Source organism: Oryzias latipes, chromosome 16 (assembly GCF_053564925.1).
Source record: "Oryzias latipes strain Hd-rR chromosome 16, Olatipes_Hd-rR_3.1".
Taxonomy (NCBI): Eukaryota; Metazoa; Chordata; class Actinopteri; order Beloniformes; family Adrianichthyidae; genus Oryzias; species Oryzias latipes.
In genome coordinates this window covers 16056137-16079104 of record NC_136252.1, presented here as the reverse complement: position 1 = coordinate 16079104, position 22968 = coordinate 16056137, and the positions used below count along the sequence as shown (strand labels likewise).

General features: G+C 36.7%; 1 protein-coding gene across 2 annotated transcripts; it reads right to left on the bottom strand.

The window, feature by feature from the left end:
• Positions 1-6117: 6117 nt before the first annotated feature.
• On the bottom strand, positions 6118-22354 carry ddc (dopa decarboxylase). Of its 2 annotated transcripts, XM_011485023.3 has the most exons (14): positions 22198-22354; positions 20873-21080; positions 19421-19534; positions 19180-19299; positions 16301-16435; positions 14738-14881; positions 14290-14356; positions 14104-14198; positions 12376-12443; positions 11517-11593; positions 10153-10172; positions 9966-10064; positions 7727-7828; positions 6118-7498 (listed from the first exon to the last, which is right to left on the bottom strand). In XM_011485023.3, exons 2-14 carry the CDS (start codon positions 21071-21073, stop codon positions 7298-7300), a joined length of 1443 nt encoding a protein of 480 aa, XP_011483325.1. In that variant the 5' UTR covers positions 21074-21080; positions 22198-22354; the 3' UTR covers positions 6118-7297. The 2 variants fall into 2 exon arrangements, with proteins under 2 accessions (XP_011483325.1, NP_001153917.1); NM_001160445.1 differs by lacking the exon at positions 22198-22354 and having other exon boundaries at positions 7254-7498; positions 20873-21074.
• Positions 22355-22968: the final 614 nt, after the last annotated feature.

Below are 22968 nucleotides of genomic sequence, written 5' to 3'. Positions count from 1 at the left end.
GATTAATGAGGATGCTCTGTTTAAAACCAAATGATGAGGTACTCCATTCTACCAGTCACTCAGAGTGAGTTATGATGCAGTTTTTGGTTTATTAGAAAGTGATCTCCATACATCATGCCGATGTGCTGTACACAAAAGAAGTATTCTGCTATGTCAAACTGACAGCAAATTATCCCTCAAGCCCGTAATTTGCGGGTTTTAATGCATGCGTCAGTGCGCTTTAGCTGCAGCCCTCTCCATTTTGCTTTGTGTCCAGCCACTATCAACCCACTTCTCACTCAGCAGACACTTTGGCTGCAGCTTGACAGTTGTAAAGCAGATTTTGTGCTATGTTTTGGTACAGTACAGAAAGAGTACAGAAAGTACTCTTTTGAGATCAGAGTCTCTTTTTATGTTTTATGGCTTTCTATTTTCTGGATGGGCTTTTGCAATTTGAAATGTATTTCATAGTTGTAAATTCATATTTACTTACATATATATATATCATTCATTTCTTTTCTTTTTTTCAAATCAATGAATGAATGAAAAAATGAATGAAATGAGTTGTAAATTCAGATTTACATACATATATATATATCTTTTGATTAATTGAATTTGAACATTTATTGACTTATTTTTCTCTGTTACTCCAGTCAGCTCTTTGCCTGTTTTTTATCTTCCACATTACCAAATTTTATCAGTCTACATTTTATCCTCTGAACCTAGCTTGTTTCTTGGCATTTTTTGTCACTTGGTGGTATTTCCCGTTAAATAAAAATCTCCATCTTTGGTTGATTACTTTCATTCTGCTTATGCACCACCTTTAGTGTTTTCTTAAGTACACAATCTGATTTCTGTCATAGCAAAACCTGATCCCCTTTCTCATAACTAACAGTGACTTCAGAGACCTTCAGACACAAGCTACTTTAAAACTTTATTTGTTTCATGTTGAAATTGCGAAACACTTAACATCCCGCTATTGAATTATCACAAAGGAAACTCTTATCCTGATAGAATTAGAAGTATTTGTGTTAACTGCATTAAGTATGCCAGAGACTCTAAATGCTGATGCTGTAACATGATCAGTGAGGTGACTCCAGATCCAGCTGATGGTTGCTAGATTGTAATGTTTTCCCATCTGATGCCTCCCTAGTGAAAATTAGCATCTGGGGTAAGCTTTTAACACATTTCCTTAAACAGAAGACTGGAGGCTGATTTTATACAAGAGCTCAGATATTGATGCCTGGTCTGAAAGTTGACATTCATAAAATGAGCCTAATGGAATTTTTTTCCCCATTACATCGTTGAAATCAGCTCTTTTTAAAATATTTTTTTGTTTATTGCTGTAAAATGTGCAAAGTTGGGTGTTTTCAGACTCAGTTTTAAAGCTGAAAGCTCAGTTTTTCTGTGGTTTGAGGGAAACATTTAAAGCTGTTTAGTGCTCCATGGGGTGATGTGTATGTCTGCTTGTTATTGGCAAGACACAGCCTACTGCATCGATCAATTACATTGTATCACTGTCAAATGAATAATCCTATGTGATCAGTTAAAGTGCAGCCAAACAAATAATAATCATTTCAAACAGTTTGTCATTTTAAAGTAAAACAAAATATCAGTTTACTATACACTACACTAAGAAAATGTATTTTAATCATGAAGTAAGCAATGTTTGCATTTTATAAATGTAAAGCAGGTCACAAGTGCTTTGAGATGTTTGAACTTCAAATAACTTGGCGCCCTCTAGTGAGCAAACTGTGCACTACATATGTTGTCCCACTAGACTGAGTGTGGACAAAATGCTTAAAATATCGTTTACACTTTCTGTAAAATAGCTGTGCGGCACTGAGTGGTTCATAATGTTTTCTTTGTCCTGCCTCAAGAGCTCAAATGAATGTTTCATCATAATTGGGGACAAGCCTTTCTAAAAGCCTCTTTGGAGAGTGCAGTAATGGAGATACTGTTCAAAAGTACATTATTGAGGACTGATGTCATTTGAGGCAAGAAAATAAAGCAGACTATAGTGACGGGTATTGTTTCTTCTACAGATAATGTTTGCAAATGGTTAGGTATGATAGGTATTGTTTCTTTCGAAAAATATGAAAAGCTTACAGAAAACAAGCTTTTAAAAAGCTGTCTATTGTGACATAGTTTGATAATGCAATTAGAACATGTAATGTGTGGAAAAGTTACTTACCCATTAGTCTCAACTACCCTTATGGTTGGATACAGGCCCTGTGGGTAAAAAATTAGCTAATTTAGTGGCCCATACTAAATCTCACGATGGTAGACCCCTTAGTGAGCCCGTAGAGAGAAAAGGTTTTTCTACCCCTTGATCTATCCTAGGCACTTTAACATTGGGAGTTAGGTCATCTTGTCCCCACTAGACAGTGTGCTGAACCTTTTTTCTTCAATGATCTTCACTGGTGTCCATGGATTACATGAAATCCTCTTCACCTTTATCCACCTTTATCATGGTAGAGATAAGACGTCAATGTAAGGGTGGGGTCATCTAAGATAGCACAAGGGTTACAGGCATGCTACAGGGGACAGATCCCACCAAACACTTGAACAACATGCAGGGAAAGAGTAAAGTGAACACTAACAACTGTAAAGTTAAAAAAAACTCAAGTTATTATTATTATTATATAAGTTATTATTATTATTATTATTATTAAGTTGGTTTTTTTTTTAACCCAACTCACAGTTTAAAAAGGGACTGACATTTTTATGGCTTATTTCAACAAAAAAAACAACAACATAAAATGGGTTTAAATGAAACCATTATTACCCAAATAATTTGTATCGCTCCAAAAAGTAACCTGAAAACATGAATAACCAGAGAATTGAGTTGAAGAAATAACCCAAATGTTTTAAGAGTGTTTGTGAGACGCAGGCACGACGATTGGATTTTTCTATTTTTTACCATTTTTTAAATATTGCATACGCAAGGGGCCTGTACGTGCTGTTTATGAGATAATTATACACAGCCTGACTGTTAGAAACTAAGATATTAGACAACCTGGGCAGTTTGTTTGGGCATCCTACAGGATCTTATCACCTGCACATCTTGTGCATGCTAGAGTGTGAAGTAATGCACCTTGTGACAGCATCACTCGTATGTCAGAAATGCGTGTAAGTTAATTATCTCGACTCAATGATTCCCACACAACCGCCACTAAAATGGTTCAAAACATTAGACTCATCCATATCAAGCTTTTTATGGAAGAATAAACCGGCAAGAATTAGTCTAAAAACTTTAAATCTGCAAAAAGCTGTGGAGGATTAGAATTACCTAACTTCCACAAGTACTTTCTTGCAAATAGATTACAATACATCTTAAAATGGTTAAAAAATAATCCAGAAACCAACTCATGGTTAGACTTGGAACAGGCGTTATGTGGAAAGATCAACCTGTCAGATCTACCATTTATTAGCCAAACAGTTAAAAAACGGGATTGTTTCAAAAGTATCAATATAAACGCCACTTTAACAGCCTGGTGGGAATTTCTCAAAATATCAAAATCATCAATTCAACCGTGCAAAATGACACCCATCTGGAACAACCCAGACATCCTTATAAACAAAAAAATGATTCACTTCCCAGCTTGGCAAGCAGGGGTCGTAAAACAACTAGAGCACATAATTATTGATAGAAGATTCATAACTCCCCAGGAACTTCAAGACAAACATGGAATAAATAACTTCTTGGAATATCAGCAACTTAAATCAATTATTACCATAAAGTTTAAATACAGAGACAATGATTTAAAGCTACGATATGTAGTTACCACTCTGATTATGGTCTCAATGAATAAAACTCTATCCAAAATATACAAACTTTTATGTAATTTAGATGATAATATTTCCCTTCCAACAACAAAATGGGGATGCAGATTTGAGCATCAGCACAGATGAAAGTTTCTGGTCAGAACTTTGTCTAAACACCTTTAAACTGACAAAAAGTCCAAATCTGCAGCTAATCCATTTTAAAACTCTACACAGAATTTACTACACTGGACAGAGGATGTTCAAGATGGGTCTCAGTAACTCAGACATTTGTCAGCACTGTGACAGTAATCTACCCGACAGTTACATGCACGCACTAATAATAACTCACTTTGAGGTGGCTGTACGAGCCTCCAGGGAACCACGAGACATACCTGCACTCCCCTTAAAGGCAGTGTCACACAGCCACCATGTACATTTTGCAAATATTTAACGTATTAAATTAAGATCTTCTGTCTGATTTATTCATAAGTGTTTCTTGCGTTCGTCATTCGTCAATGGGTTGTCAGGCGTCCATTGAGGGTTTCAGCCGACAGGTCTTTACGTGAATTCAGTTTTGAGCTGTTCAACATTTTTGGTCAGTTGAGAATTATGCAGTTTATGCGTATTTCATGTAGTTTATCTGCAATTGTAACATAATTTTTAAGCAATTGTGCATTATTTTTGCAAGATAGATAGGCAAATTTGTGGCCTTCGATGACCGTTCCATGTGTGTCTAAAAGACTTTTCATGCATCTACCACCGATGCATAACTTTTATATCACGGATATGGCGCACATATCGTGTTAAAATTACACAACTGACACACGAATCACTAATGAATTGCAAATAAACAGCAATAATCACCCATGGTTCATGTTCTATGTTGATTTAAGTGTTCCTTGTGCGGTTTACTAGTACGTCCGTTGTGATACATCTGTGAAAATATCAAGCAAAGATCACAACCTTTCTCACTTTTTCCACTTATATTCACGTATGAATGTACGCAAAATGTACGTAGTGGCTGTGTGACACAACCTGAAGATGCAGCTGCTCCTCCTCTACGACCCTCTAAAGGCCCAGACAAGTCAAAACCCTAAAGCACTCTAAAGCTCCGTTCACACAGAACGTGATTCACAGCAGAGGTTTTAATGTTTTAATGTTAAGTCAATGGTACAGACGCAATCTGAGGCCCTGCAGCACGAAGGTCTAGACAGCGTGATTAAGCTGCACGGCGTGAATTAGGCGGCGTGGCCAGAGTTCAATTATCTGAATTTTGTCTGGGTCGCCGCATCATGTCTACCAATCAGGGACTTTGGGCATGTGTCGTTTTCAGTGAAACGATCATTTGAATACACATCCAATGACAGGGCTTCTGCCCTAAACTTCAATCTATTTTGTTAACCTGCTGGGGCCGCTGGGTTGCTGGAGCCCGTGATATTTTTCTTATTTTCACGGCGACAATAGTAAATAGGGCCCCTAATTTTTTTTACTCTCCTATCTCTCGATAATGAAGGACAGCGAGACTTCAAAGTGGGTCACAGAGACCCAGAAACACAACGAACGTGGCTGTCATACAGAAAGCTCTCAGAGAGGTAGTGAACTTTTCAGTACCAGAAGAATCTTTTTCACGATCTCGTGAACCAGACCTGGAGACGGAATTGCCAATGTTTTTGTAGAGTTTTTTATAATAAGCACTTTAACATTGGAAGTTGGGTCATCTAGACCCACTAGACAGTGTGTTGAACCTTTTTTCTTCAATGATTTGTGATCTTCACTGGTGTCCATGGATTACATGAGATCTTTCCACCTTTATCCACCTTTGTCATGGTAGGGAGAACATGTCAATGCAAGGGTGGGGTAATCTAAGATAGCACAAGGGTTAAAGGTCAACCCCGGTACAAGTTTTTGTGACTGAGGCTTCAACTGCAACACTGTGTCTGAATGAAATTTTGAGAAAAAATATACAACTGCATCATAGTTTATCAGTTCACACTTACACTGAGCACATAAATGTTCAGGTCAAGAAGTGCATGTTTTACTCGTAAAAAAACTGCACAACTATGTAATTGTGACTACTAAAAATGATATGTTTTTTGATGGCAAAAGTGCATCCCTGAAGCCTTAATAATATTTGCAGACAGAGTTTCTTTGCCTTTCCTCTGTAATTGAAGCATTTTCTTTTGAGGGTTCTTTTAAGGTTTTCATGTTTCATTGCAAAAAAAGCTTTACTTACATTTATTATTTATCTATTTGTTTACTGATCTATTGCTTAAACTTGTGGTCTCGTAGCTACAACCCTGCAGCTCCATTGCAAGACAGCAGAAAACTCTAAATGTGAGTCTTCATTTTTCACGAGAAATCAGACACCTCTCGCAGACTACAGCAGACTTTATTGAAGCAATCTCACAGATTTGGATACAACACACAGGCAAGCCAAGGAGGAAACACCTGAACAGGAAATACTCGATCAAGTGTGTGAAGCGGGAGGTGCGGTGATGACATGCCACATTTTATACATCTCCAAGCAGACAGACGCGGAGAAACATTATTAATAATTTACAAGAGAATCATTAATTTTCTTGTGCAGCCTGTTCTATAAATATTTTGACAGTATTCGAGCGGAGATATGACCAATTTTAAAAATCAAAAAAACAATTCAAAAAAAGCATTAAAGTGAAATTACACATTGTGGAGTCAGGGAGTGTTCACCATAAAGGGACTTTATTCTGTCAGTTTTTTATTTTTATAAAGAGGTAATTTTTGAAATAGAAATTTATAAATTTTAGAGTTTATATTGTTTAAGATTAGGGCATAAACACATATTGCACTTGGATATTCTACTGATCATGTAAAACACTTTTTTTTACATTGTCAACTTAACCCTTGTGCTATCCTATGACCCCACCCTTGCATTGTTCTCCCTACCATGACAAAGGTGGATAAAGGTGAAGAGAATTTCATGTAATCCATGGACACCAGTGAAGATCACAAATCATTGAAGAGAAAAGGTTCAGCACACTGTCTTGTGGGGTCTAGATGACCCAACTTCCAATGTTAAAGTGCCTAGGATAGCACAAAGGTTACAACGCCTTCCATGTTTCTTTGGAAGCAACACCAACAGCAGAAGAGAGAAAGTCAGCTTTTAAATGTTCATTCAAGTTTTACAATTAATTCTGTGCAAAATAATCCACTACAGTCAAAACCTTCAAAGCCTACAATACAGAAATGGCAAATCTGAGTCTGCATGGAGATAAGTGCACTATGATTAAGACAATGACGTTGTTGCTAAACAGTGATAGACAGAACCTAAGACAAAGGTTGGAGAAGCGGCAGATTCAAAATCTGAAACGTGCCATGCTTTTTCATTTTTATTCCTCTGATTTTAAGTTGCTCTTAATTGCATAATCATTTTTAAAGATATATGCAAAAATAACTTTGCAGACTAATCAGTGAATTTTCCATATAGTTTAGTAAATCAGCATGCTTCATAAACCTGTCCAATTTTTGGTTCTGTTTGAAGGGAGCACAAGCCAAACCAGCCAACTTGTTGTCAATGATGGTGCTCCTGCAAAAGCTCAAAGGCGAGCTGTGTGATGTGCTGCCACGCTTGCTGGATGTGGCGGGACTCCGTGGAACGAGAACAGATGGCAAGACGGAGGACAAAACTGCCCGAGAGCTGGCAAGGCACTAGATGAATTTCTCGGCTCTTGGTGATTTTTTTCAGCAAGCTTTGGTTCAGCTCGTTGGTGCCCTAAGAAAAAAAGCAAAGTGAAAAAAAATCAAGCAGTGCTGATGAAATATAGACAGGATTTGTCAAGTTTTCCAAATTAGGACAACCAACTTGAGTTAGTTGTGTCACTCTGTTGGTTGTTTTACAGTTTGCTTTCTTCGCTTGTGCATATTGGGCTCTTATGATGGCAGGTAAAAAAAAGCTTAAATGTGACTGAAATATTGAAAAATGTAGAGAATGTGTTGATACCTTAAGCCTGAAGCAAACCAGTCCCATGACAACAGGAGCACAGATCTCAAACCTCTTGTCTGCTCGCACCAAACTCTCAAACTCTTTGGCAAGACCCACTTGCTGCAAAAACAAATAAATAAAACAATAAATAAATAAAAATCAAATTATCCTGCACCAAAGCTCATCAAGAAGTGTACAGCCCATTGACTCACAAATGCACTTCTCTCATTATTGCATTGTTTTGCTTAATGGAAATTAATTTTCAAAAGCTCAACTTTTTCCCACTATATAAACGTTCAAATACTATGTTGTGGAAACAAACGACAATGAAAGAAAAAAACTAATATTAATATAAAAAAAAAACAAAAAAACATTTAAAAATATTTTAGAGATGTTGACAGAAAGAAATACCTTAATGCTCAGTAAAGGGGAAAAATAAATGATGCCTCTTTTGGTTTGAACAATGTTACTGTATTGTGTACAGCATTACACAACCATAGACGGTCCTTTTAAACTATTGTTTCGTCACAGACAAAACGCTGTAATTTGTAGGATTTTTAACAGGTGGCGCTGTTGTCAAATTTACCAGGGTTCAGTTTTTTGACGGTTTTCACAATGTACATGTGGAAAAGTCTAAAATTAGGAATGAGGTAGGATGAAATAGCTCTTTCTCAGAATTGCTCACAGTAAATGTCATTTCCTTTATTCAGAGTATTTGCATGGATGACATCAAACCTGCTGCTATGGCATGAATTATTTACCAAAGATCAAAGAGACACTGGATGAAAGGTGAAGAGGCCATCTTCTGTACTTTTCATGCCAATTCTCTCTTAATAAATTCAGACATTGTTTTTTAAATAAATGACCTCCAACCGACCTCCAGTGTTTGATTCCAAGTACCACATTTTCTGCACTATATAAGGCACACTTAAAAGCCTTAATCTTTTTCAATAAATAACAGTGTGCCTTATAAACCAGAGCACCTTATATCTGGATTATTTCTGGTTATGCTTGCTGATGTTGAAGACATTTTAGGAGGTGTTGGTTTTTTTAAAACATATTTCTAATAGGGTTTGGAGTTAGCGTAGTCAGAATACAATATGTTACTTGGCTATGTTAACACCCAACCTTGTTAGCGAAGTCCAAGTAATGTGTTTTTTGCCCGTATCAGTCTGTTTTTTGTAGCAAACAAGGTTGGGTGTTATTATGAATACGCTCATGTGTAGCAGTGTTTTTTTACATGTTACTAAAAAGATTGGGAGTTAGCATAGTCACAGTTTTGTTTGTTTTAGGAGTATGAGTCTTTTTTATATGTTGCAAACAAAGTTGGAAGTTACTGGTATTGTAAAGACGCTTACACGACCAACATGGCAAGCGCTTCGATTGTGGCTTTACATGTAGTGCACTGCACACAGGTTCTGGAGCTACTGTGATCGCTTTTAATAAATCGGACTGACCGATGGACTGTCAGTATCTCCAATTCTTATGTCTCGCTTAATGCGCCTTATAGTTTGGTGCACCATTTATATGGCATAAATAGACAATTCATTTACGATACACCTTGCAATCTGGTGCACTCTATATTCCAAAAAAAGGTCAAACTTTTTGTTCTTAATCTCACTTGGGTGGATCTTTTTTTGCTTGTGGACATTAAGATTGATTACTTAATTGCAACATTTTCTATTCATGGGTTGCCTATCGGTGTTTGCAAAGCTAACAAACACAATCATTTTTATTTTTGAGGGAAAAAACGAAAAAAAAAAAGTTGCAGTGGGTTTCAAACGAATCATTTTAAAACCAATAAGTTTGAAGAAAAACATGACAGAAAAATGATGTAATAGACACATGTCCGGTAAATGTCTTATTCCTGCGGGGTTGAGCTCTGCTCCTGCCCACTTAGTTTAAGATGGAAACTAAACATGAAGCAGACCCATCGGATTGACAGAGCAGACTGCATGAATGGAGAAGAAGATCAGGAGGAGAGAAAAACATTCAGCCGTGAAGGATTTAAAACTAGGAGAAAGCAGGAAAAAAAAAGAAGAACAGTTATCGGGGAAAAAATGTTGCTTCAAGAACGAGTCATTTCACTTATACAAAACTGACTGGGTAGAGCATGCTGATAAAATAAAATACTGGACTTCAACTGGATGAAAATGAATAGAGGTCATGAGTCAAATTCAGGGATGGAGGAGACATCGTTATTTTGCTTGTATTTCCCCTTAAATGTTGAGTGAAGCTGGATCAGTCAGTTGCTTACCTTCCTTATATGAGCTTGCAGGCCTTGGAGTCCATACATGCGAAAGACAAACCACATCTTGAGTGATCGGAATCTTCTTCCCAATGGAATCTGCCAGTGCTGCAGAATGACAGAGAGAGGTTTTGTTTTGTTTTTTCTTTTTTGGAATGTATATATAATAATTTATGCAATTAATAACTCATCTTACCCTATAATCAGTGACCAAGCCTGTTCAAAGAAAAATAGTGAATGCGTGTGAGTAAACATGAACATAGCACAAAATAAAATATCCCTATGTAGACCACTTAAGATTTATTCACCCTCCAACTGTGTAATTTGATTGACTAATGTATATCATAGCTAGCATAATGAAGCAGAAACATATCACTAATTATTTTTGCTTCAATAATACATCTCAACAAGGCTTTTTTATATCTTGTTGAATCTCGGGTTATCGCTCACAGCTGTTTCTTCTGGTCATCACCAGCATAGCTGCCACTTTACCCGCAGGTAGCTCATTATGAACAATGGAGGCATTTGTCAGCAGAGCTAATTACCACTAATTAGATAGAAGGGTGAATGCCGGATGAACATAGACTTCTGGGAGCTGCGTCACTGTGATGGGAGGTAACTGCCTCTTTTTGCGTGTATCTAACAATCTGTCAAAGAAATTACAGAGCAAATCTGAGCCCATCAGCTAATTGAGAGAACGTCGGCAGCTGTGTCAGAGACATATTACACCACAACAGATTTAGGATTTCAATAAATGCGTGCTGCTTGTTGTCTTTCTATATTATCAAGATGTTGCTTCTTGAGTACACAAATGTGCATGTAAAAAATGAATCAGTTGGTACCTGTTCTTGAAATTCAATGTTTAGAGACTTTTAGACCCTCTCAACAATAGTCTAACTGAAAATACAGTTGTTTTTCACCTTTCGGCATATGCCTTCAGGGGTCACCTCAGTGGATAGGCTTCCACAGAGTCGGACATTTGGTTTGGCAGAGATTTTTACACTGGATGCCCTTCCTGACACAGTCCTGTGTTTTATCCGGGCTGGGGACCGGCACAGGGAAACCCAGTCTTGGGCTACCGTTGTAGCTACATAGTTGCGCAGTAGCGCAAAGGATCTTGCCCAAGGACCCACACTGGATGAAGCTCATTGTGACCCCTGGGAAACGAACCCTGGTCCGACACGCAGCAAACAGAGCCATCCAGCCACTAAAAATGCAGCACACTGGACTTAATGAGCAAATTAAAATACAAACAGGTAAATTAACTAATTAAAATACCAAACACCTTTCAATCTGGAGTCCAAAAGTCACTCTACTCTTGATTTGCTTCACAGGCTTCAATTCTCACTGATATATATCCATCTAGCATCACATGAGACCTTATATTTGTCATGATTAGGCTGAAGCTCAGTGCATCTAAGAGCTGTAGCACAACACTTGAGCAGTCTTTGAAATGCTAATGTGTGCAGTTGAGCTGGGATAACACAGAACAGGGTATTGCTTGTATGTGCTTGACTGTGAAAACTGATTGAGATCATTTTAGTCCAAAAAATATTTTACCTGACTCCTGGTTTTCATGTTTTAGGTACAGTGGTTCCATCTTAAAGGCTCCAATGATATCTGTTCTCTTCTTCACCCTGTTGACAGCAAAGAAACATACATTATATCAATTTTATTATTTATTTATCTATCATTGAATCCACAGAAATGTATTTATATATTTGTTTATATGATATTGCAAATAATATACCACTCAAATATATGGTTTAAATTTTTTCCCTAATCCACATGTAATGATTAATTTACTAGCTGTGGTGATGCATAAGAGTGATCAACCAAGTTGTTTTAAGCGTCTATCTGAAAACTTACTTAAAGAAAACGTTTACTTATGTAATATTATTAGATTAAATAGGACATAAATAATGATCTCATAAGGAAAGTGTATAGGCTAATCTATAGGATTATCTTTGAGGGTAACATGTAATGTGTCAGTGGAAAAGGTACCGAAACGAGAAAAGGGGCAATGGAGGTACCTTTTACATGCATCTTCCATGTGGGCTATTTTCTGGTTTATGAGTGTTTCCGTTTTGTTTAGAGCATGTCTTGTTTTGTCAATGCTGACAGAAATGGCAGGTGGAAGGCATTATTCTATTCTTACAAAACAAATTACAAAGGTGCAGATTGATACGAGTGTTCATAGTGCTTTTTTGGACCATTAGTCTGCAGGGTAAACAGGTGGGGGTATTGTACCACATGGTGCATAACAGAAGTCCTTGCAAAAAAAATAAAAAAATACTCAAGTGACTCTCATTGCATAATCTACAGGCACACTTCCTGTGTTCTTATGTCATTTTTATTGATTTTGCAGGATGTTGTGTGGAAATGCAGCAAAATAAAGGCAAAGAGAAAAGATGCTTACCACATTGCGGAGCAGTCAAAGTTGATTAACATCCACTTATGTGGATTGAAATTAAAGGAATCTGCATACTATTAAAAGAACAAAGAAAAATAAAATAATTACAATAAATATACATAATATTTTAACAAAATAATAGTAGGAGTATGTGTCTTTTTTTTATATGTTGTAGAAACAAAATTATCACCAACTATGTCACAAAAGTGTTAAGCATAAATATATATTGTCTTTTAGTTTTTTTTATATATTGTCTTTTAAATTTTAATAAAAGCCCAACAGCCTGGCAATATTTCACAAAACATATAGGATTGATAACAAAATAAAACCTCTCCTGGCTGGGTTTACTCAAAGAGAGACGCTCCCTTCCTAATCTGTAATCTGTTTCAATCTTTTTGTTGGCTATCTTTGTAATATCCTTTTCTCTACCTTCTTTGATGCAATAACAGCATAGGGAGACACTGGGACTCAGACTATTAGTTGGCATAGAGCCGGTTGCCTCTACGTCAATCATTTATATCCTAGCAACCGAACCTTCAGCAGTTTCATCTTAGAGGGGGATGGGGGGTGTCTGTTTTTTGTTTATTTTATTTTATTTTTTTCATTTCCTTAAAAATAATCCAACAGATTTAAACGTTTTATTCAGGAAACTTATTTTTCACATTAAAAGTGCAAGATTATTTTCAGAAAAAAAAGGAAAATAAGCCAGGTCTGCCTCCGCAGTAACATTGTTTGAACTTGTGGGTTTAATAAACAGTGATATATAAAGGTCTGCTACAGCCTCAGGAAATTACTCCGCCCTTATCTCCGCGTCTCTGCACAGCTTGGGAAGCAACAGATGCGTTGGCAGCCTCAAAAGACAGATTGATGGTTTTTCTAGTTTTCCGATTGTTCGGACTATTGCTCCGTCTTTCAAGCTTCCTCCGTGACATTAACGTTCCTGCCCTTTTCAAGTAGGTTAGTCCTTCCTTTCATGGATGTAATGACAGATATTTCACATGTGATTAAGCAGGCAGTGTAAGTTTACGAGTGATTTTCACTTTGAATTTTGGTTTTCAAATATAAAAAAACACATTTAATTGTGAGACAACCAGCATAGAAATATTGGTAACACTTTACTACAGCGGTCCCTTTGTTAATGTTTTTTAACGCATAATTAATCATTATTTAACTAATAAATAACGTGTCAATAGTCACTTTTACGCATTACTTTGCATTACTAAGTGTATCATTTAATGCTAGTTGGCAGTTAACTACTGCTATTTTTTCAACCTTACATAATGGATAACAACGCACTAATTAAAGTTTCCCTATGCAATCACTTAGCATTACGTATGCATCAACAACATATTAGTCCAAAGTAATCAGTTACTATGGTTGTTTGTTTGTTTGGAGTTTAGTAGCAGCCGGTTAGTAAAGTTTCGCTTAATGATTTCAGCCCGAACTTATCCTTAATAAATGCTGTATAGCCTCAGAAGCATTACCTAATCATTACCAAACAACCAGTAGTTAACTGCCAACTAATGCATTAACTAATACAATTAATGATATATAGTGTCTGTTAACAAGTAATTCAATAGCTAAATAATGCTGATTGCAATAATGCAATAACTAATGTTAATAAGGGGGTCCTTATTTTAAAGTGTTGCCAAAATGTTTGCATATATTATAGATCAAAAACACATTTTTTGCAAGGTGTGTAGTATGAAAATGTTTCTTTTGAGAATTACTCACCTCCACGCCATTTAATAAAGGTCTAAATTCAGGACAAATAAAAGCACTGCCAGCATAAGCGGCATCAATGTGCATCCACATGTTCTCCTGATTACCTGAAAAAAAAAATCAAATAGTGCCTTTATGTCCACTTCCTCTCATCAATCAGCTGTAGTCAGTGTTTGTGGTTGCGGCTGCTGGACTCACACAGGGGTCCCAGATCGGCGATGTGATCAAAAGCACAGGATGGAGTGGTACCAAGAGTCGCACAGAACTAAAACACAAAATGTGAAAAGGAATATTGGCATTTTCTTTTTTATAGGGAAGATAATTTTGCATTCTGTTCATTCTGTAGTTTAATTTAATTGTGTTGTTTGTTCTTAATTTCCAGATCAGATACATGGTATTATATATAACCAAATAGACAGATAATAGCCTGAACAGAAACAATGTTTGCTTTCAGCAGAAGCCTTGGGGCATTCACATATGTTTTAAAATTAAATTACATCATTGCAGCAGCAGCGTTAACACTCTATATGACTGGGTGCTGCAGGAGAAATTGAATAAGTTAAATTCATAGAAAAGGCAAACTGTATTACTGCTGGTTAGTACTGTGGTAAATGGTTTTTATTTTTGGTGGTTTTGTTTGCATTACATAGAAAGGAATGAGTCCAGCAGCTTTATCTTCTTCCAATATCTTTTTAAGCATTTCCCCTCTGACAGCATACAGATTGTCTGTAGGAACTTTCTTCATCATCACTGCACCAATCAGAGCTGCACGCTCCACAGACGAATGAGCCTAAGGATAGGAAAAGAACAGGTTTAATGAGAAGTTGAGAAACAGCACATCTGATTTAGCAAAAATAAATAATTTAAGATATAATGACATTTCTTTACATTATAACAGTAAAAAAAGTTTATTTGCTAAGAACTGAACCATTTCAAATCTAAAAGAAAAAACACAAGAAAGAAGAGAAAGAGAAAAAATAACATTTATTTTATAAATATAGCCTAATCAACTATAAGTCATACAGAAATCATTACAAATGCTAATAATCATGTATAAAGTCAATATTAAGTTTGATAGAATTAATGTGTCATACTGTATGTTTAAAAGCTAATGTCTATTTATAGTATCTTTTCTTTGTTTCAAACCAACCACTTTTAAATCCATTTCCAATTCTATTGTAAATGGTTATGCAGCAGGGAATACTTCTTTTATTTCTATCCAGACCATGTTTTTTCAAACAGATCTTTATAAATTTAAAGCACCAGACAATTGCATGACAGTCTATAGTTCACAAGGAATGCTATGTTCAAGCTGAAGAGTGTTCCTGTACACGGAAGGCCATGTTCAGGACTTTTGATTCTTCCTTAACAAACATTATGTTGCAGATCAAGGGTTTTTGTCATTAACAAATAGTCTTCATCTATATCAAACGCTATTTTCAAAAACAGGTGTGTTTGTCCAAAATGAACACAGTGTTTAAGAACAAGGATGTCCATCAGTTCAGTTCATGCAACACAGGACACGCTAGTTAGGGGAACAATAATCAACTCTATTTGATCTTTTTATATCTAACCTTTGGTTGTGTAATATCTAAACTTTGGTGAAAAAATTTGCCAGATGATAACCATCAATCTTATTTTTTTTTGGGCAGAGGAAGAGGCGTTTTTCTGGGCTGAAGTGCATAGCTCTTAAAGAGACTGCAAGAAAAAAAAACAAAAAAACAAATTGGACTCTTTGTAAAGGTCTGTGAGGCCCTCAGGCAACTTCCTAATCAAATCACAAAACAAGCCTGGCAGTAAACCTGATCAGAGCTAGATAGAGGCTCACTGAGCCTCCGTCTGCTCTATTTTCGAACCAAGTCTTTTACCGCTACCGGGTAACCATCAATGATGCTGTGTGTGCTGCTGTTTAACCAGACTGCAGTTGCAAGCTTTTTAAATACAATTTTCAGTTTCTTTTTTTTGTCTTTCAGTTTCTTTTAGATTATTTTTAGTTTCTTCAGCTTATTTGAAATCAGTTTTATGACCCTCTATAATACACTCGGGAGTACAAAAAAAGATGGGTTAGGGATGCAAAATTGCTTACAAATAATCTAGAATGTTGAGAGAAGAGTTATGGCATTATTGATCAGCTATTTCAGATCATCATTGACATCACAAACAACAACAAAAAGAAGAAAGTTGAAAAAATATATGTTTCTGGACTTACTTGCTCTGAAGTGTATGCAACCAATTTGGAGAGAATTTCTGCCTCTGATTTTTTCGGGTCAAGCGATTGGACTCGTCGGATTGCTTTGCAGCGGGCAGCAAGCAAAGACACAAGGGTCGCCTCGCTAGCTGTGCCCTGACGAAGAAAAACAGCAAAGGTGGTTAACCATAGATCACTTCCAATTAAAAATGTCTGAATAATGTATGCTGGGCCACATTTTAGACCAAGCATCACTTTTTCCATGTAGTTATGGCAAAAGATGAAATAAATAAAAACGTGAATAGTATTTGCACGGTCCTATGAGACAAAACAATTATTTACTGCACAGGTGAACAGGTAGCTTGAATATTAATGACATGAACTATAGTCCTGTGCTATCTTGTGTGCACAAAACGCTAACTTGTGTGCAAAAAAAATCCTGACTCATGCACACAAAATCCTAACTTGTGCACATAAAATGCTATCTTGTACACTGCACACAAAATCCTAAATTGTGCGCACAAAATGCTAAATTGAGAGAATCATTTTCTTATGTCACGTCCAGGGCTCCGTAGCTGTAAACTATTTTATGTTTTAAAAAAAGCTTATCTCTCTTTTTGTTTCTTTTATATCAATGCCTGAAAAAACAATGGTTCGCCTATGTTCATCCTTATAGTAACAATAACCTAAATGCAAATCAGTGTCTAATTTTTCTAAAGCATAAAGTAAAACTTTGTGACTTGTACTGGGTTCTCGTCAGGGAGAAATCAATCAGAATGACTCTTTAGGTGTTGAAGTTTCCAGAACACTGTCATAGACAAAAGTGGGAGCAGGAAACATTTTCAAGTCATCAGATATTTAAGCAATAAACTAAAACTTTTCATAAACACGTCTCAAAATATGACTGAAAGAAAGAGAGTTTGGTTTTCCAAACTTCCCCAGTGCAGAAAATTTAGACTACTTCTTTGGTAAGTAGAGCACAGATTGCACTAAATCTTATCCATATCCAATTATGATTTTATCTTCTTTGTCAGACAAAAAGAAGAAAGCATTCTGGTCAGGACACAATTTGCAATAAGAATAAACCTTTTCATATCATTACCAGATGTCCAACAAAAATGACGCACTCTTGCACTCAAGCCCGGGTTTGTAGTACAAATGATAGCCCAGAGGCTGCTTCTATTTTTTAAGTATCCAGTTCGGCCTTTGTATTGACACCATGTTTTTAATAATAGCCTGGCAAAGTGCTGTCTAAACACTCATTAGCCTTGCTGCAGTGAGAAGAGCCTCATTGGTTGCCATAGTGAGAAGGTAAGCTGCACTAAAAAAGGGGAGTGGGGAAAAAAAACAAGATGAGCCCGATGAACACACGCATACACACACTTTCATAGTCAGGTGGTCACAAAAGGAGCCACGAAATGATCTGTCATCAGAGTGCACTCTCATGCTTCACTATTCCTCATCCTATTAAACGCAAACACAAGCATTTGTGGAGCGGATCCTCTGCTACCGCTCCTGTGTTTGTGTCAATGGAACACTAAACCAATGTTTTGGCCTTTTTCACACGGAACAATCCCAACACCATCATTGTCAGGTCTCCATTGTCTGCCTCAGAATGACACATTAAAAGGCAATTTCCTGCCAATTTTCTCAGATTTGAGCCAGACAGGGGGGAAACATCAACAAATCAATTGTACCCAATTCCTCTTTGTTTATGAACACAGACAATCTGAAGTGTTTATGTGTAAAAAGCACCTTCATAATCCTTCTGACTGACACAAAAGGGCAAACAGATTTTCTGTGGTTGCTATTAAGGGGAATTTGTCAAGTTACTGTGTTTGAGTCATTTGAAGGACCTCAGGGAGTTTCACTTCATGAATGGATAAAGCGTGGATGATTGTCCAAAAACAATGGAAAATCATCTGTATCTTTAAAGAATTTACGGATCTTAGTGAATGTCGTATCTCTCTGCATAATATTCTCCACTGATAACCTGAACTAGTAGTACATATTTTTACTTTTTAATATAAAAATACTCACAAAAACAAAAAATGAAAGCACTGGAAATGGATGAACGAATTATTAGACTAACTAGAAACATGCGGTCTTGGATTGGTTCATGCAGACTGATTTGATGTCCAATTACAATCCATCTCTCCATCTCTCCATCCATCCATTCATCCATAAATCCATCTATCCATTCTCAGAACCAGCTGACTCCCTTCTGTGGTCACGGGGCTGCTGGAGTCAACCAGCTACTGTTGGGTGAAGGCAGAGTACACCCTGAACAGATCCCCATCAATCCATTGATCTTTGATCATTTCTGATCATTTTTGAAGTAGCAGAGGTCTTCTTGGAGGTCACAAAGTTCTGGACCTGCTCAAAAGCTTCTTTCTAATTTCCAAGACTTTCTAATTTAGGCAGTATCAAATGTTATTTTTGATCTTCTTTAATAACTGACATAGATATATGAGCCCCCTAAAGTTTCATTTTTACTCAATTACAGCCTCCCTAATAAAAACTGATGGCATGGCACTTTTGCGCCAAAATCTTCATTCTAACAGTCACAATTTAGAAATTGATGAACCTCTTAAGACCCAGGCTTACCTTTCTACACACATAATCACAAGGACCCAGTTAAGCAATGTGGTGTCATAACCCAAAATGGGATGTCCATGCATGTGGACGCTAGTTCTTAAGAGGTTAAAACAAAAAGATAATGAAATCATTAAAGATTTTAAAAAAGAAGAAAAGAAGAAAGATAAGTACATGCATACTAACAGTTTGAATCATTTAAAACTCATTTTGCTAATTGCACGCACTGAAACCATCTGGAATCACTAAGATGGTTCTGAATATGAGCTGCACTTGTATCAGAGAAGCAAAAAAAAGATGCTAACCTGAATTACGCCTCCTCCATGGCCGTGTGTGCCGGCTAAAAAACACTCTGGGAGTTGGAGCATCTTTCCAAGCCAGTCTAACATGACGGTCTCCAGCTCAGTGCATGCTGGGCTGGCAGCCTGAAGACGCACCAAAGAATAAGTTCCACTAGAGATATGAGTTAGATATAAACTATAGAGTTACACAAAGAAAAAAAACAACACGTTTTTCTTTTTTTGTTGTTGCATTTTTGTTTATTACCCAGGAAAATCCTATACAGCCAATGGCTGCACACAGCATGTCAGCCAGCATAGCAGGGTAAGAGGAGGCTGCTGGGAAGTAAGCAAAGAAGTTTGGACTGTGCCAGTGTGTTATCTGGGAAAAGATCAAACATGCACACTTAGATCAGGTTAATGCCATAAACAGTCAATAATGAAAAATACTGTTATAATTGAGCTTCTGATTTTGTAAGAATTTTGTTAATCCATGGAGTCTGTTAAAAGCTCAGTTGAAAACATTTCTATGGAAAATATTTTGGTATAAATTATGCAAATGTAAAAGCAATATCTGGAGAAGCTGGAATTCAAAACATAATTTTTAGCAGTAATAAAAAGAAAATTTGTCCTAAAAACATCAATCCGAAGTTCTATATATCAATGTTAAACTTAAAAAAGGAAAAAGTTTTTTTTTGGTTTTTGAGTGTTCCAAAGAGCTAGATCCACATTATAATAGGAACATGAATCAGAATTTCTATATTAAAAAAAAGATTTTAAAAGCACATTTTTATTGTTGGCGATACAGATTTCCCTCTTCTTAACAGTGGTGCAACAATTACATTGACAAAATTCAGTTTAAAGACCCAGTCCAATAGAAATTGTGTTTTTGGTGTTTTGAACACGATTTTGTGGCATTGTTCTCATAATGGAGAACATCAATAAAGAAAATAAGATTAAAATTGCATTCCTGGGTATTTCTTTATTCAAATTGTTGTGAAACAAAAGCAAATCAAAAAATTCAGTTTGGAAAAGAGATTGAGAAATAAACAGCTGTTAGTCATTCTACTTGTCAGAATAACCATTCTTGCTCTGACACCTTTTTTTTAACATCTTCTAGCTAATTCTAGTTTGTTTTTCATGATATTTTTTCTTTATTGCAAGTTATTGAAGTTATAAACTGATCAATCAGATGCCTCAGTATAAGCATGTGGTTCCCTCTGGCCTCCACCTTTAACGTTTGATTGACAGATTCTCCCGACCCGCCTTCAGTGAAAGCGGTCTGGACTTTGACCAAGCTCACTTAAGCTAACAGTGGTTGGCCTTGGAACGTGACTCAGACCGACTCGGACCAATCGCAGTAAACTGGCTCCAAATGGCGACTGAAAAGGCTTCATTTTCCTGGAGCCGGAGGTAAGGCATTTTCTATGGGTGACGTCACACCCGTTTTGCCCAGTGATCTATATCTATGGTCCCGCCAATAACTCCTGCCGCTCTGCAGGTTTCTATGTCCTAGAAAACGACCCAGGTTTTTTTATTTTGTCTAAAAATGACAAAATCATAATTAAAAGACCACTGGATACGCTTTGCAAATAGATACAATTATGATTGGAATGGGACTTTAAGCACACATTTTTTCTGGTTGTGCATTAATTTTTAGAATCAGAATTTAAAAACAACAGAGCCCATATGTTTTTCTTACAAATCCAAAGCAACTCACCCCTGGCATGATCACCCTCTCCACATCTTTCATGATGTCCTCATAGCTATCAGGCTCTACTGGTGCCTCAGTAGGGATTAAAGAACGGAGATATCCGGGTTCCACATCTGGGTAGACTGGTCGTTCCTCAATCTTTTCCAGGTAGTCGGCGACATGATCCACCATCTCTTTTCCTCTGCGCCGAAACTCTGCAGCATCCATGGTTCAGCTAAACCACGGCAAAAATATCCCACATTTAACCAAGCATCGATATAATGGAGTCAATGAGGCTTTTCTCCATTTAACAATGGGAAAAGTGCAAGCACACACAAATACACATTAACCCAGACATTTAACCTTTGAACATAGAAGTAGTAGAGCAATCATGAAAGAATCTGCACCGTGGTACCTGGATAAAATTGTATTATTGACATTTTCACATTTCCTTAGTCACTTAGAGACATGAAGCACATTGAAATTTAGGCACAACTATTTTCAAATAAATATATTACTTGTTAAATGAAAACTTGATAAATGCATTCTATCACAAACCATTGTGTGTTAGTAAAGGACATTCTCACTTGTGGCTGTAACAAAATTAGATTTAAAACAAGGAATCAAATCAAACATCCAGGTTTGCTAAGTCTTTTCATTTTTCATTGTGAAGGAAAAAGGAATTTAAAACTTTAACCACGTTGTAACTGCCTGACAGTTTTCTTGTCGGATTGGTTTAATCTGACACAGAATGCTCCAATAAGTCAACAGTCATTTGCAGTTTTGCTTTTGAGGTTTTATTTAATCAATCTTTTAGTCTTTTATTTCAGATTCACTAATATTCTGAACCACTTAGCTGGTTTGTATAAGCCGGCTGGTTTTAAACAAATGAATGAACCACTGACCCTCTTACTCTGTTAAGCCAGTCATACAGCTTTAGTTCCACTAACCCTAGTCTGTCATGGACAGAATGCCTAAGTACTTATTTTCCCATGATTTAAATGTCTATAATTGAAAAATGAGTTTAATAAAAGGGTGCCTTGACAAATTCTACTTGGTTTTTTTGAATTACAGTAACTTGATGGAACAAATATTGTATTTCTAGGGGGAAAAACTGTTATGCATATATATATATATAGGTGACATATCACTTTAGTAATGTTGCTTACTCAAACAGAACAGCAGCATGTGAACGTTGCCCTGTGCTCAGCACTACAGCCCTATCATTCAACAAGTCTGTCACTGTGCAGGTGCTGTTCCCGTGATGACAGACACAGCTCTTATCCTCAGCCTTATCTCAGATGGGATTAGACACGCTGTATGGATGTGCGTCTGTGCGTCTTTATACTCACATAGGTGAGAGCTTCAGCGGCGGGGTGTAGAAAGTGGATCCTCACCTCCTGCTTTCCTTCCAGCAGCAAACAGGGAACCAGCGAGTGTGTTTGTGTGTGCAAGCAGGACAAGAGACATTTGCTGCTTTTATGTTGCCTCTTACGCCCCTCATCACGCCAACCCCCACAAGGCCAGCCAATGGGAAGGGAGCTCAGGAACAACGCAAGAGACTGATTCATAAGAAGTTACACACACACACAAAGCACATACACGTACACAAAAAGCATGGAAATCTTAAACACAACCTTGTTATGAAAATGTTACTTATAATTACCACTTAATAAAGCTCAAAATATAATAGACAAAAAATAAAAAGTAAGTAGAATAGGGACGTCAGACTCATTAGTGAAAGGCTGATTTTTTATTTTATTTTAAAAAGAGATAAATAATGTTACATGTTGGCCTTGTTTCCGAGGTGTATAAAAGGTAATAATTTCACTCTTGTCTCTGTTTTAACACAACCTTAAATTCATCGCTAGGCATGCATTGTTTACCTTATTTTCTATAACCTTAAAGAGGATATTTCGGCCTCTAATGGCCATTTGTTTCATAGTTTACCATCCATTTTCTCAGTGTAGAGTATAATAATAAAACCTTATTGTTACCACAAAGCGGGAAATTACCTAATGTTATTGTTAACAATGTTTAGACTGATGAGGTACAAATATTCAATAATGAGAATAAACGTGGCCAATTTGTGTTTTGCCAAGAGTATGATTGTTAAATGTATA

Coding starts and splice junctions, on each gene's coding strand:
- ddc (XM_011485023.3), bottom strand. CDS start 21,073: ATGGATGCTGCAGAGTTTCGGCGCAGAGGAAAAGAGATGGTGGATCAT. Junction 14,882..16,300: donor TTGCATACACTTCAGAGCAA/GTAAGTCCAGAA, acceptor TCCTATCCTTAG/GCTCATTCGTCTGTGGAGCG. Junction 7,829..9,965: donor TGCAAGCTCATATAAGGAAG/GTAAGCAACTGA, acceptor TTGTTTTTGCAG/CAAGTGGGTCTTGCCAAAGA.